Source organism: Camelus dromedarius, chromosome 7 (genome assembly GCF_036321535.1).
Source record: "Camelus dromedarius isolate mCamDro1 chromosome 7, mCamDro1.pat, whole genome shotgun sequence".
NCBI lineage: Eukaryota > Metazoa > Chordata > Mammalia > Artiodactyla > Camelidae > Camelus > Camelus dromedarius.
The window spans coordinates 58,112,578-58,129,134 of record NC_087442.1 but is presented as its reverse complement, the minus strand read 5'-3'; the positions used below and the strand labels follow the sequence as shown (position 1 = coordinate 58,129,134).

The following is a 16,557-nucleotide window of genomic DNA, read 5'->3' as shown; positions in this document are numbered from 1 at the left end:
TGAGGAATTTATAAAAACGTATTTTATTGAGGTATCTTAATGAATATTTTAATAAATGTTGTTAGTGTCCATTTTGACAATTCTTTAGTCTATTTATTTTGTTCATTACTTTTAACAAATTACTATTGAACTTTTCTAACCACTTGAAATTAATATCCAAGAGCATGTTGGGTTTCTTTTTTTGTCTGTTTTGGTTTTTACTATTACCACTCTTTTTTTGTTAAATAGAAGACTTTAAATGCTGCATCTTGAAGAAATAAAGTGATACTTTCAGGAAGTGGTAGAGAATAATGAAGACTAGAGAAAAGTGGATTATTCAGATTTTAAATTGATAGAGAAATATATAGTGTAAATATTAAATTTCTGTATTTTCCATTACGTGACCTATTATAAATACCTTCTTTTCTTATACCTAAATAAGGGATATTGTATCTTGAGAGGAATTTCATATTTCCAAACTGTTTCAAGAATGTACCTAATTATACTTTTTATATATAAATAAGTAACTTTTTTTAATTGTTAAGTTATAGTAATCTAGTGAAAAATACTGAATTGGGAAATCCAAAGATTAAGATTTGAGTCTTCACTCTGCCACAGTTACCTTAGCTGGTCAGTTATCTTTTTTTTGGGTTTTAGTTTTCTCAGCTGTAAAATGGGACAGATAGTATTTATAACTCTTTCCAGATCAAAATTGTAACATATGTAACTTAATCTGAGTTAAATCTAGTTTGTACCAAACATGTTCCCTTTATAGGGCAGAACCATATTTTATAACTGAGAAAACACACTAAGGTATCAGCTGAAGTGATCTATATTTAAAGGAAGAAAACTGTACCTCATGGAATGACTTCAGTGGAAATAGGATCTTTTATCCACCCATCACAAAATTAATAGTACCTTTCTACATTTATAGTAAACAGTTTTCAAAATCATGTTTTACAATACTGGCAAGTATATAAAGATTTAAGTATTTATCATAATGCCCCTTCGCTTTGACACAAACCACCTGCATAACAGTATTTTACTATAGCCACGAAAGTATGTCTATTTATAAGAGTATGTTTTAAAACTGTGTTTGGAAATACGTATTAATATTCTTTTTAAATCCTGTACTGGTATATTTGCTGGTAACTCATAGATTTGTAGACTTGTTTAACTTAGGAGCCATGGAGAGAATTCTTCAGTTTCACCAAAATTATCTTCTGTGATGGAAAGTTTACATGGCATCTTAAATTTGATAAACTATACACCATTGCTTCTATTTTATGTTAGAGTTATATAAGACTGAACTGGGATTTTAAAAAATTGAATTGGTCAGTTTAAGAGGTTTACTTGGTAAGGACAAAAACCTTAACACTGAGTTTCCTAAGAGTTACATTAAGAAAGGCATCTTAGGCATCAATGGTATTGATATACCATTGATATACTGGAATTGCCAGTATATATACAATAACTTTCTAATACATTTGAAAATAAAATTACATATTAGGTATAAAATACTTACTTAGTGTGCAAAAATTTAAAACTCATAGCACCTAAAAGTAACTCCTTGCTTTTCTCCTTTTCAGTATGAAAACAAAGTTGCTGTACGTGACAGAGTGGCATTTGCTTGTAAATTCCTTAGTGATAGTCAGGTAAGAAGTGATATAATTCTGTATTTAAAGTGATTAATATTGTCACTGGATTAAGAAACTAATATTTATGTATAAATATGTATCTGTGAGATTTATATTTAAATTCTTTGAGAAGTAAAGTAATTATTAGATCAAGATCTTGTAAATATGTATCATAACTAAATTTATTTGTTTTAAGAATGCTGACTTAATATTTTCATTTATTTCTGCTTTGGGGACTGAGATTAGTCAATAGATAAAGATATTAAACTCACTCTTTAGCAATGCTGTAAAAGGATTCCTTCATTTTCTGATACAATAAGCAGGTAGTAAATGCATGTGCTATGTAGATAGTGAGAGAGAAATGCATATAAACAATACAGTGTACTAAGTACCATAGTGATGAGAAAGTGCTGGGGGAACATAGGGGAATCTTGGCCAGAGTTTGGTTGGGATGCAGTCAGGAAAGACTTTATAAGGAATGGTTATTGTTAGCAATCTTGAAGTTCCCTTCCAACTCAGATTCCGTGACTCTATTACATCCTACTGTAGTAGACATCAGGAACTACAAAATAATAAGGGCAGTTCTCGCCTTAAATTTAAAGTAGTAAGACTGTCTGTAGATCTTTTATAGAATAATTATCAAACAGTAAATACCTTGTCTTTTAAAAAAATACTTTAAATGATCATGGCTGCAGCATTGTAATTTATAATAGATGCATACTTCTTAGAGATCACATATCTAGATTTTTACAAGTGCTTTTGTTTTAAAAATGTTTTCCATTAAGAATAATGTTCCACATGTAGAGGTTTTGAAGCACAAATACAAATAGTGAAATGAATTGCTTTAGAAAAATCACTTTGAATTTTCCAGTTAAATAGATACATTGAAAAGTTGACCAATGAAATGAAAGAAGCTGGAAATTTGGAAGGAATACTGCTTACAGGGCTTACTAAAGATGGAGTGGACTTAATGGAGAGTTATGTTGACAGAACTGGAGATGTTCAAACAGCAAGTTACTGCATGTTACAGGTTAGTGCAGTGTGGCAGCAGCTTGCAGAGAAAAAAATGCTTAACCTCTTGTATTTTCTTCCCTTACTGAGTGGGTATGCCCTTTTGCTTGCTGAGGATCTTCAGAACGTACTTGGCTTTAATCTAATCACTTGATCTATAGAGGACTTCTGCCTTATCTTATTGTCCCTAAGCCTCCTGCATTGGGTTATCCAGGTTTTCTTTTCATTTTGGAAAGTGTCAGTCTTGAATTTACGTAAAGTTCAAATGGAGCGGAGAAACCTTCAGTTTCTCCAGTTGTTGACAGGACTACACCTTCTACAAAGAGATTGCCCTTTCCTGACCTGAACTACTGCTATACATCTCACTTGAAGTACAGAGGACAAATTACACTCAACTCTGTTAATTCTCATTTTCCCAAATCAGTGGGCATGATTTGGGGTAACTATTCATCTATTTTCTCTCAGTTTTTACTGTCCCGTAGTTAAAAATGGATTCCTGGCAAATGTTCCCTTCTACTTTGCTTTTGTTGGAAATACGGTGACATTTTACAGCATTTTCCTGATATTTCTTATAGCTCTCCAGCTAATCTTCTCCCTTCATGATGTCCTCTTTCCTTTCCTTATCCTTTTACACAATATGATAGCATGTTATGTGAAGTGTCCCCTCCTCCCATCCCACCTTCTTATGAACAAATGTACATACTTCCCCACAGACCACAGTGTAAACCTAGCCTGAGATAGCAGGCCACTGTCCATGGAAGAAAAGTGTCCTGTAGCATAATGTGTCATTATTTTCTTACTGAAATGAATTCACATCTGTTAAACTATATAGATCAATGGCTGTGGAATGCAAATGGTTGGTAACCTCTTGACAAGATTTATCACATATATTTAAAATGTAGTGTAGAATTGGATCTTGCCTTTTAAAAATAATCTAGTCTGATAATCAGCTGCCTTTTAATTGAGAAGTTTCCACCATTTATATTTATGTGGTCAAGATTTAGTCTACCGTCTTGCTGTTTGTTTTCCCTTTTGTTTTCCCTTCTTTTGTTTCTGTTCTTTCCTGCCTTCTTTTGAGCTGATTGAATATTTTAGTATTTATTTTATCTGTTGGCTTTTTAGCTATACCTGTTTACAATTATCTTTTTCTTTTAAGTAGTTGCTCTGGTTCTAACAGTATGCATCCTTAACCCATCAGTAAGCATTTTACTTCCTAATACTTTACATTTCACACTTGATAATTCATGCATCCCACTTCACCCTTTCCCTTTCTTACCTCCCACCTGACACTTCCCACTTTTTTTGCTTCATGTTTCACGTTTCAAAAGTGTTACAGCAATGTAATCCTGTTTACAAACCCCCTCCTTTGTCCTATTGTCATGTACTTTACTTCAACATATATTATAAACTCCATCTTACAGTGCTATGTTTTTGCTTTGTACAGTCAGTTTTCTCTTACGTGAATTATGTGAAGAATGAAACCATGGGCTTTTATATTTAGTTACTCATTTACTGTACCTGGTATTGTTTATTCCTTGAAGTAGACTCGAATTTCATCTGGTATCATTTCCCTTTGGTCTTTCTCTTTAGCATTTTTTATAGTTCAGATTTACTGGTGACAGATTCTCTCATCTTAATTTTAATTGAAAATGTCTGTTTTGCTCTTGTTTTCTTTCAGCCCTTTAAAGATATGGTTTCATAGTCTTCCTGCCTCCATTGTTTCTGATGAGAAATCAGCTATTATTATCTTGTTTCCCCTATGTAGTGTTTCATTCTTCCTTGGGCTGTTTTCAAGATTTTCTTTTTCATTTTCCACAGTTTAACCCTGATGCCTAGTTGTGGGTTTTTTTGGTTTTTTGTTTTTTTAATCCTACTTGTGATTCACTGAGCTTCTTGGATCTGCTAGTCAATGTTTTTCATCAGATTTTGGGAAGTTTGGGGGCATTATTTCTTTAAATATTTTTTTTCCCTGCCTCAGTCTCATTCTCTTCTCCTTCTTGGACTATTACTACACATATATTAAAGCATTTGATATTGTCCCACAAGAATCTGAGGCTCTGTTCATTTTCCTTTCATCTTTTTTCCCTTCTGTTCTTCAAATTGGATAAATTCTATTGATATGTTGACTGTTCTGTTATCTTCTATCTTATTTTAGGTTTTTCAGGAAATTCTTAATTTCAGTTATTATACTTTTTAGTTATAGACTCTAAATTTTTTTTTATAGTTTACATTTTTCAGCTCAGATCTCTATCTGTTCACTAATTAAAGCATTGTTTTCCTCTAAGTCTTTGAATACATGTCTAATAGCTGCATTGCAGTATTTGCTTACTCTAACATAATGGCTATTTAAGGTTTAGTTCTACTGTTTACCTTTCTCCTTTACTTTGAACAACATTTACCTGTTTTTTTTATATGTCTAATGTTTTTTCATTGAATATTAGACATTGTGTACAGTACATTATAGAGATCTGGGTTCTTTTACTTTTTTTCCTGAAGAATATTGGTTAATGCTTTTGGAAGTTCAGTTACTTGCTGTTCACTTTGGTCTTAGGTTTTGTTACTGTGGATGTGTGGCAAGCCCATGGTATTTCCCAAACCCTTCTAATTTGGTCAAGAATTAATCTCTGAACTCTGTTCTTCTGCAGACTTTGTTAGAACTTCACTTTAAGTTTTATTGGGGCAGATCTAGAGATGACTTATCAAATACAAATAGGCCAAATTCTTTCTTAGTTTATCCTTACTGCCATGGAAGGGGGCAGAGTAGGCTATGAAGATTTTTAATTTTTCTATGAATTTTCTTTTTAAATCAGGGATTGTATTGTGCTTTAGTACTTAGTTCTGGCTAGTTGGTCATAATGAGGACTAAAGTAGATGTTTACTTTTTTAAGAAATGAAATTGTCAACTATGAGTTTTTCACATGTTCTTTTAGCTAAATTTAACTCCAGTAATTGAAATTAATAGTTAGTTACTAGGTGAAAGATACGCTTCTTCTATGTTGATGCAATGTCTAAAGGTAGATTGTCTTTATTAGCTGCTACAGGTTTCTTCCCTTTTCCCAGAAGATGTGGGTGCTAAGTTTTCTCTGACATTTTTCTTTTCTATGTGGTCCCTGAATAGAACTGAGAAAACTTGGCTTCAAATTAATCCCCACTGCATCGGTGGAGATAGGGTCTTTCTCTACTTTCTTCATCATGTGAAGTTAAGGGTAATATCCTGGACAGAGATAAAGGCATTCTGTGAAAACCCAAAGCAAGCATAGGTGAAATGTAGACTGTCACAGGAAAAATGCAGTTTTAGGAAAAGTCTTACTGACAGGAATTGAAGTTCTTAATGAGAAGAAATCTATAGTAAATTTCAGGAAAAGAAATTGTTGCTTTTCCCTGTAGCCTAGGGGCAAAAGAGCTAAACATTTGTGGTTTAGTCTTGGTTTTTTTTGTTTTTATTTTTTTCATTTTTAAGGTGATAAATGTATGTTTTAATTGAGAACAAGAGAGAGAACAGACAGGTTTAACTTTCAGATAAATAGGTATATAAAATAGCATCTCAGTTCATAACTGGATATGAAGGACCAGTATTATTTTAAATGTGATTGAGCAGTTTTGGTGTGTATTTGGATTAGACAGTAAATATTTAGTTTTAATTGTTTAGACGAAAAGTTTTAATTGTTTAGACAAAAAGTATTTGTATCACTTTTTACTTCATTCAACCAAGAAGGTGAATTGATTGCTCTTGGGTCTTTAAACTTAAATAAGAAAGAGAATTACACTTCCTTGGCTAGGTATAATACATAGAGTGCATATTTATGTCATTAGTAGAGGCCAGCTTAAAGTAAATTAATGGAGCTTCCATCACTTATTTTATTGATGCCCGCATTAGGAGCCAGCAATTTTTGGCAAAAAGAAGGCCTGTTTCTTCCATTTGACTTATATTCACATGTTACGTAGAATTTTCAGGCTTAGCCAGGAAAATTTTAAAAACTGAAGTAATTCATGTTTTCCTTTTAGGGTTCTCCTTTAGATGTTCTTAAAGATGAAAGAGTTCAGTACTGGATTGAGAATTATAGAAATTTATTAGATGCCTGGAGGTTTTGGCATAAACGAGCTGAATTTGATATTCACAGGAGTAAGTTGGATCCCAGTTCTAAGCCTTTAGCACAGGTAAGTACGTTGTTTTGGAGAGAATCAAATTGTAACATATTATTAATATCGCTATCCCCCAAATAGAAGTATATGTTACCTAGGATAAATACAAGGTTCAATTTAATAAGTTGTTATTAATAAACTCATTCTTTTGCTCATGTTGAGTTCCCATTGCTGTCCTTACCCCAGACTGCATTTTGCCCTTCATCTTCATGAGGTTTTGCTCCTGCCATTTCTTAATAACCATCTCAGTGATTTGAGCTTTAATCTGAGACGGAGCAAACCACAGCAGGCCTAGAGGATCTTAGGCAAAACCAAATCAATCCTAGGGTTGTCTGAGGTTTTCCAGTATATTCCATGTCCTTTCAGAATCTAAACTACTTTATGATCTTATAAATTCCATTTATGTATTGAATCTTTCTGTATTATATGTAATAAGGAAATTATTTCTTTGACAGTACATACATACGTTTCTATATGTTTAATTACACATGGAAATATTTTTCTCTTGGCAGTAGTTTAAAGAACATGAGATCAGTGATCACATAAAGCACATGACTTGAGATCACTGTGTCTAAGTTCACATTAAATATCAGGTATATCCTCAGTGTGAGCACTGGGTGGTGCTGTTGTCTTACTGTAGAAAGCAAAGAAATCAGTGTTTGTATTAAAACGACTTGAGTGTTAGTAAGATAGCCTTACATGATATTTGTTACTAATCTATATGATAAGTGTTTAAGAGCCTAGGAGTTTAATGTAAAAGCAAAATGAACAGTTTCTATTTGCTGTTACAGGATCTTAACTCCTTTTAATCTTAGGAAATGAGTGTTTTCTTTATAAGAAAATTTTGTTCAGGAGATTACATCATTGAACTTCGGATCAAAAGTCATATTGGGATATTTTATAATGTCCCAATGTGAACTCTAAAGTCCTTGTTATTTCTAAAATGTTGTTTCTGATGTTTCTGAGTTTTTCTGCATATCTTGGTGGTATTAGGAAGAATACAACTAAATAAAGATAACAGGGAGGAAGTACTCAAATAATGTAACTGCTAAGTGGAAATCTTAAATGTGAACTAACTGACTTAGCAGATAAATTAAAGTATAAAAGTAAATTTAAAGGTTATTTGTTAGGATCAAGCTTTGATTTTTTAAAAAAAATTAATTTTATTTATGAAGTTTGCATTATATTTATTCTTCTTTCATTTGTTTTATAGGTGTTTGTGAGTTGCAATTTTTGTGGAAAGTCTATCTCCTACAGCTGCTCAACTGTGCCTCATCAGGGACGAGGCTTTAGTCAGTATGGTGTCAGTGGCTCACCAACAAAATCTAAAGTCACGAGTTGCCCTGGCTGTCGAAAACCGCTTCCTCGATGTGCTCTTTGCCTCATTAATATGGGAACACCTGTTTCTAGTTGTCCTGGTATGACATAATTCTACAATATACTTTTCTGAGCTGAAATTGTTTCTGCATAATTGATTTAACGTTATAAATAAAAGGTGCACCAGCTTGAGTATATATTATTTCTAAGAGCAAGCGACTTTGCTGGCTTGAAGGTTTTGTGTTCTCTATAATTTATAAAATCTGTACATTAAAAGTGAAATCTGTATCCATAATATCTCGGGTAATCTCACAAATGCTGACCAATTTAAAGTTTATGAGAACAGCTCAAATATTAAATAATCTTACACCATTTTCTTACCACTTTTTCTAAGAGGAGTGCCCTCAAGTTTTGTGTTTAAAAGTCAATGTGGCCTCATCTATTAACAAAGACCCTGTATGCATAGTTTTTGATAGTCTCAAAGCACTTTCACATTTTCTCTTATTTCATCTTCAAAATCTACCTGTGAAATACATGGGAAAAATATTAACCTGGAGGTCAGATCCCTCTACTTCTAAGTTATGGTGCTGCTTCTGCTGTATATTTATATTTATACATATGTTTGTCTACTAGTTAGTAAATATATTTTTTTAATGATTAGAAATATTAGAATTATTGTTTACTGCTTACAGTAAATACACAAAAAATTTTTGAGAACAATAGATAATTGAATGTAGGGTACTTAGTGGCTAGAAATATTTCAGCTATTTCTATAACTTGAAAATGATACTATAGCAAAATTCTTAATTAGAAACTTTTGAGTTTCTGGCCACTGGTAAATGAATAGTGAATAAAGAACTCAATATGGTATCAAAATGCCTGTTTTAGTTCAAGCTGTGTGACACTGAGAGTCAGCTTCAGTCCTCTTTCATGTAAGGTGTTGGACTGGGTGATCCTTCCTAGTTATGAAATTATGTGATTTGTTCTGCAGCTGGTTCATATAAGTAGTCTGTTTTATTGCATTAATATCTGTAAAAGAGGTTTTCTGGTATCATTAAGTTATTATTTTTCAGTGTAAATGCCTTTTTTTAAACAAGTACAATATGTAATGTTTTCAGATACACATGTTAGTTTTGATTTAAATTTTAATCAGGGATTTTCATTTTCTACGTTGCATGTTGATCACTTTTTTATGGCACTGATACTAATAAATAGAAAATAACAATTTGGAATTAAATCTACTACAAGGAAAGAACAAGGAGGCAAAATATAGCACAAATAAGTTATATGTGAACTGAGGTACATAGAAATAGTTCACTTTAATACATCTTTTGGATGTAAGTCTCAGGAAGCTGTGATGGCCTGAGTGCCATTCCTTTTAGCTAGATAGTAGCTTTTCAATCTTTTCTATTTTTGAAATGGATAAGAAAATACACAACTTTCTGGAATTTAAAGAAAATTAAATCATAAAACATTTTACACTCTCTGTTATGGAGACTATTAATTTAATGAATATTCAACACCCAGGTTTGTCAAGCCTTAACATTTTTTCATGTTTGCTTCAGAAATTTTTTTCTAAATTTGCTTCAGAAATAATTCTTTATTTAGGTTTGAGTACTTCTTTAATACTAATTAAGATAAGGCTGATGTGCTGAGGTGAATCAGAGATCCTCATGGACCTTATGGTATACAGTGAGCTGAATAACTGATATAAAAGGAGATATTATATATTCTAGAAAATAAGTACTAGTCCAGAATCTTTTATCTGTCATTCCAAAATCTCTTAAAAAATCTGAAAAGCCAAAGTTTTTTTTTTAATGAATTTGCAATAATCTCATTTGGCAAAAAAAAACAAAAAACTGTTCAGAGTTGACATGAGGTTATTAAAGTCTTTATTTCTCTTCTTTATTTCTGAATATTCCTATGTTTTACTGCAGAAATACTAATGAGTTTAATTACAGAATGCTGCCTCAGACTTTTCCTGGAGGTATTATATAATGTTTGCTCATTATTTTTCTAAAATCACCAAATATTCCAAATTCTGAAGTATATTTGGCCCCCTGAGATGAATAAAGGATATTATATAAAGTCTTAGGAATTTTGAAAAAGGAAAAGAAACATTGCTTCTATGTGGAGGATATCTGGCGAAGATCAAAAAGAAGATGCCATTTAAGCTGGTCCTTTAAAGTTTGATAGATTTAAGTATATGAAGATTTTAGGAAAGCCTGTCCAGGTTATAGATAAAGAGTGAAAATCATGAACTGGAATACAGAGGTTAGTGAATATGATAAATGCAGAGAGTGTGTTGAACTAGGAAGTGCATCAGTGTGACAGGGCCTAGGAAGTGGGCTGACAGGAAATAGTGAAGATTAGAGGAGCCTGAATATATTCTTTTTAAAGACATTACTGAGCTGAGTTAATCACAAACTAATAAGCATATTCTTCTTTTATTTTTTAAAATCGGAAGAATTTGAGTTCCAAAATGAAACAAGACCTAATAGAAATCAAATGCTGGCTCATGACAGTTTAAAGGTTTGGGTTTACAGACCATCCCCCTCCCTCACCAGCGCTTTGCCTGCAGTTAGAGATTATATCCATTCATCACGCTACATGATCTAAGTGGCCAGAATTTCCATAAGCTTATTTAACTGAAAGTTGCATATTTTTACACTCAGTTATGCTTTGAAGATTGGAACTCTATTGAAACTGTCTCATTGAGTTTATACTTATAAGTATTTATAATTTAATGCTTATAAATTATAAATGCTAATATTTACCATTCAAAATTATAAACATTATTTATTCAACAGTATTTATTTAGTACCTTTTGTTCTAAGTGCTAGAAGTGTTACAGTGAACAAAACAGACAAAAATCCCTGCTCTTACAGAGTTTAACTTCTAGATGTGATACTTTTTTTTAACATTTTTATTGATTTATAATCATTTTACAATGTTGTATCAAATTCCATTGTAGAGCACAATTTTTCAGTTATACATGAACATATATATATTCATTGTCACATTTTTTTCTCAGTGAGCTACCATTAGATGTGATACATTTTTTAAAGTTAGATTACATATTAGTATTTCTTTCCTACCCAATTATTATTATTGTTGTTATTGTTGTTATTAGTTAGTGCCTAACTGAAACTCTAGTTTCCTTCAACTATTCTGTATTACTGATCTTCATAATTCACTGTAAATATTTCTTAAATTTAAAAGCTATTTGATCTTAAAAAGCCTTTTCTTAAACGATAATGAAGTAGACTTACTACTTTCAGCTTATCAGAAACATAAGGATTAATCTGTTCTGAATTCAGTCTGTTTTCTGTGTGCTAGAAGTTACAATAACAAGTGAAAATCATTGAGAACTATACACAAAGTTATGTAATAGCTTATCTTTAAAAAAGTCTATATTTTCTCTTCCTTCTTCTGTCTTTTCCTCCCTTTCATTGTTAGTTGTTTTTATGAAGCTTTTAGGAAGAATTTCAGTGTATCTGCATCTTAAATCGTTGAACCACCTTCACATTCTTCATCTTCATGCCATTAGCAAAAACAAGATGGATTTTTAAAAACTATTTGCAAGAGTATCCCTGTGGTCGTTAAAAGTGTGCAATGGCCCGAGGTGAAATTTTGAACCTAGCATTATGTCTTAATAGTTATACACCTACTTAATTAAGCTTAATATTTTTACTTACTAATTTTTCTATTCTTGTCTCTAATTATATGTGATCTTAAGATATTTTCATTTGATTTGCTGTTTTAGAACAAAATAAAACACATTAAGGTGGCCAAAGTTAATAGAATGAGCATTTTTTGATCACTACAAATTATGTACATATGTGTGTATATGTGCATGTATAAATGTACATGTATAATAAATCTATTTTTCTTCAGTTTTTTTTTAACTGTAACACAGATAGGAAGGTACACATCATGTATAAATTAAACATCAGTGAGTCCCTATACTGCTGAAGATAAAATTGTCTAAACCGGGTGCCTTTGATCATTTCTCCCTACCTTGTCCTACTTCTTTGGGCTCTTCCTCAAAGGTCACCAGTGTCCTAAATTGTCTGTTAATTCAGTCTCTTGCTTTTCTGTATAGTTTTATCATAGGTTTACTTTTCTCTGTGTTTTAAATTCTTTATAAGTGAATCATACAGTGTGTATCCTTTGACTTGCCTTTTTTGCTCAACATTGGAATTGGAGGGTTTTTTTTAGTTTCAGTTATGCTAATAAATGTAGTTATAGTTTATTCATTTTTCATTACTATTTAGTATATTCCATTTATAACTACAAAACAAATTTTTCTACTCAACCATGGGCACTTGGTTGTTTGCAGATTTTTACTATTAAGAACAGTGCTGCTGTGAACATTCCTTCATATGTGTTCTTTTAGCATGCAAAAGTTTCTCTAGTGTATTTACCTAGAAGCAGAATTGCTAAATCATACTGTTTGCTAGTATTTTACTTAGGATTTTTATGTCTGTTCCAGAGGGAGATCGACTTTAGTCTTCTTTCTGATATTATCTTTGTCTGATTTTGTTAGCAAAGTTATTTATATACCAGCCTCATGGAGTACATTGGGAAATTTCCCCTCTTTCCCTGTTCTTTGGAAAAGTTTGGTATGAACTCACCTGTAAGCTGGGCTTGGTATTTTCTTTGTGGAAAGATTTTAAACTACTAATTATTTCTCTAAAGTTGTTAATTCAGATTGCTTAAGAAGTAGGTTTGATAATTTCTATTTTTCCATTTATCATTGACTATGAAAAATTAAGAAAACTGGTTATTTGGTATTTTTTTAGTCTAAACTAGATCTTAGCATTAAAATTGCTGTTTCAGTATGATGTGTGATTTGTATTTTGACATAATTTAGAAAGACCTTTTAAGAAACTTTGAATAAAGTATTGTGATATAGTTAATGAAGATTATTTTCTTTAAACCATAGGAGGATCCAAATCAGATGAAAAAGTAGACTTGAGCAAGGACAAAAAATTAGCTCAATTCAACAACTGGTTTACATGGTGTCATAATTGCCGGCACGGTGGGCATGCTGGACATATGCTTAGCTGGTTCAGGTAATCAGCACATTCCTTCTCTCATAGGCTTGGAGTTAGAGGAGGTAAAGCAGATGGCCTTTTAACAGCTCAAGGATGAATTCCTTTTTTTTTTTTTACTATCATCTAAGTTAACAGAAATGGTGTGAACATTCTTATCATTGGCCTATGTAATCTTAAACTATAAAATTAATATTTGCATAAGAAACAGTTTAAATATTATATATGGGTTAAATGTTTGAAAAACATTATTTAACTTTATTTGGGGAGAGGATATATTTACAGTTTTTTATCACTGACTGAATATCCTATCATATAGAATATATAATAATAAAGCTGAGTTATAATTTAAGTGATAGAGTACATATCAAACTCCTTTATTAGTTATCTTCTATGTCTATGTTGTGTAGTAAGTAAGCATCTAATACAGTGGAGACTCAAAACCTTATTTAACTTTTACTTTGAATACTGTCAGCAGCCCTATACTTCTCATTGCTATAACTTTTACATGCAGTTTATGACATTGGCTTTAACTTTAACTCTTGAGAACATCCCAGTCGCCTTCATAACTGTGAATGAGATAACTTATATGTTTAGAAAGTAAAGCTATTCATTTTCTAATAACTTTCTCCCCATGTTCAGCTTGGCAGTCATTTCTAAGTTAATGTTTTTAATGTTTGTCTTTGGATTTTAATTCTTGTATTTTTCCAAATACCATTTTGGAAAATTGCATTATAGATATAGATAGATATGTAGAGAAATGTATTTATGTATGTATAATTTAGACTTCTGACTTTTACTTGACCTGTTTTTCAGGGATCATGCAGAGTGTCCCGTGTCTGCATGCACATGTAAATGCATGCAGTTGGATACAACAGGCAATCTGGTACCTGCAGAGACTGTCCAGCCATAAAATGTTATCAGCTAAAGAGAAACCTTCAAGTGTGGAGCTTTCTAAGTGCTGTCCTTCATAGCTCAAAAACATACCTCAGAACAAGTCACTCCTGACTTTCCTGCAGTGGGAAAATAAATCATTCTATCAAATCAGCAATTTGATGTTTGAGTGATTTTGATGTACTTCACAGAGACAAATGTTGCTGATGTGAACATCAGTGTGGGCATGAATTCCGTTCAGTAAGTTGAAAAAGTTCATTTTGGAAAGAACTTTTAGGGTTTCATTGACATTATGAACACTATGGAAGCAGAGTTTCCGGAATAGCCTTGAAACCATGCTTTTTGTTGTTGAAATTGGTTATCTTTCAGTAAAATCTGTGCACTTTTAACTTAGAATAATATAACCAACTCAGTGATTCTGGCAATAGTTTAAGCTCACCCATGCTTAGATTCCTTTCAGATAATACTGTGGCTTTTTACTTTTAGAATTGGAGAACGCCTGCCCTACACTGGAGAATAAATTTTATCAAGGTACAATTGATACATGTTTTTAAGGAGTTTTTTTCCCTCATACACTTTCAGTTTAATATAAACCTTTTGGCACAGACCATTATAGTCTTCTTAAGAAATGTCAAAATTGAGAATGTATCTTACAACTTTTTCTCTTTTGAAGAGAAAATTATGCACCATTTCAAGGAAACATGTATAAAATTTCTGTTTCAACCTTTTGCTTCCAAAGCCCTGATTTGTCTTCAAAGACTGCTCTTCCTATTAATACATCATGAACTCATCATCTGGGAGCATTTTACTGAATACACAGTCTATATGAGATTATACATGACCAACCGTTCAGTGACATGTGTGGCAGTATGTCCTGCTGTCAGATTCCCCCTTGCTGTGGAATATCCTGTTTTTTTCTCAGGTAGACTGGGAGATGTTGGGGAAAACAGGGTCACTTTGGAGACAATTTTACCTTCAGTGTAAGTTCCTAAAAGTAAGTATATTGGGGCCAATTCAGGGACTTTATTTTAAACTATAATTTTTTCCCTTTTCACAGCTAGATAGTTGGAAGAGAAATACAAAGGATTTGTAGCAGCATCTGACATATGCAGAGGACTGAACTGAATTTTGTAGTCAAAATAGTACTTAAAAAGTAAGCCTGAAACTTAATTATTATATAGATTTTGAAGAAAGAAATATCTTAAAGAATTTTAGAAGCTTTCATGTTAGCAATGTTACTTGGTAAAACTAAGATCTATTAGATTAATTTGAGGTGTGATGTAAATACTGAACAAAAGTGAATCACATTTATTTTTTACTTAGAGATCTGTTACAAAAGGCTCTTTTCTAGGAAAACTTTGCATATCTACTCTGTCTCACTTAGATGACAATCTTTTGTTAAAAGAAGTGGGAATAAATATAATTTTTTTTTTTTTACAAAGATGATTATTATGGGGAGTTTTTCCAGTCTTCTTTTAAGTAAATCTTCCTGATTTCATTTTACTAAAACATAACCTTTACCTTTAAAATTGCATTAGTTGAAGTGTTTCTTTCAAATTAAGTGTGTCTAAAATATGAAAAGTCAGATTTAAGTAATGTCCAACTGTCATACTCATTTTCATTTCTCCTTAGCTAAAGTAAGTTAAAAGTTTTGAATTTATATTTAGTGTTATATCTAAAATATTTACAATTTTTGAAAGTATAATATAAGACATAAATATAAAGTCTATCACATAAATAGTCTGTAACCATATAGGGTGACATTTTTAAGAATAGTTGTTTATGCTGCTACAGCAGCCCCTGAATATTTTTTGTGAAACCCAGATTCATGTAAGGTGTCTGTTGTGCTTGTTTTGCATTTCATTGTTTGCGGAGCATGAAAATAGATGTTTCATTTTTATTACTAGGTCAATATTTGAGTTTACAAACTCAAAATATTTTACCTAAACATATTCAATAGAAGCATTTAACAGAAGTGTTTTTATTTTTTTTAAAAATGAATAAATCTGGATTGAAGTCAACATGTCTGATCTACAAATTATCTATGACCACTCTACAAATAATCCAATGAAATAACAAAGTAATATTAATACTTCTTTTGATGGCAAATTTGGTACTTAATCTTAGAAGTAAATTTTTTTAGGCTCTGTTTTTCAGCTTTCCAGAATGATTATTGTTATTCAAAATGGTTTATTTAAAAAGTAGCTTTCCATTGTCAGTGCTACACATGGTAAGTATTAAGAGTTAGAAACAATGTAATTCCACATTTAATTGCATGGCTGAATGTAATTTCAGTCATTCATTTTACTGCAACTATTAAAATTATGACTTTAGAAATTTAAATTATAATCCTAGCCCCAGTAACTTGGCCAAATGACTTAACCATTTTGAGTTTCAATTTCCTCATATGCTAAAAAGTACAGAAATACCTACCTCATGTGGTGATGGGGAGTATTAGGTGATGAAATAAACATGAAGTGCTCTATCCCTGTTAACAAGTGGTCTATAAAAGGTAGTGT

At 31.8% G+C, this 16,557-nt stretch overlaps 1 protein-coding gene across 4 annotated transcripts in view; it reads left to right on the top strand.

Moving 5' to 3' along the window:
- The window catches only part of MIOS (meiosis regulator for oocyte development), a 31,073-nt gene extending 16,882 nt beyond the window's left edge, over nt 1-14,191 (top strand). For 3 of the 4 annotated variants that reach the window (XM_031454948.2, XM_031454944.2, XM_031454946.2), the window contains 6 exons: nt 1,569-1,634; nt 2,488-2,646; nt 6,633-6,785; nt 7,984-8,188; nt 13,036-13,165; nt 13,961-14,191. In XM_031454948.2, coding sequence (XP_031310808.1) covers nt 1,569-1,634; nt 2,488-2,646; nt 6,633-6,785; nt 7,984-8,188; nt 13,036-13,165; nt 13,961-14,057 — 810 coding nt within the window. In that variant the 3' untranslated portion in view covers nt 14,058-14,191. The remainder of the gene's footprint in view (nt 1-1,568; nt 1,635-2,487; nt 2,647-6,632; nt 6,786-7,983; nt 8,189-13,035; nt 13,166-13,960) is intronic. The other variant, XM_031454949.2, reaches the window with a different exon arrangement.
- The last annotated feature ends 2,366 nt before the right edge of the window (nt 14,192-16,557 follow it).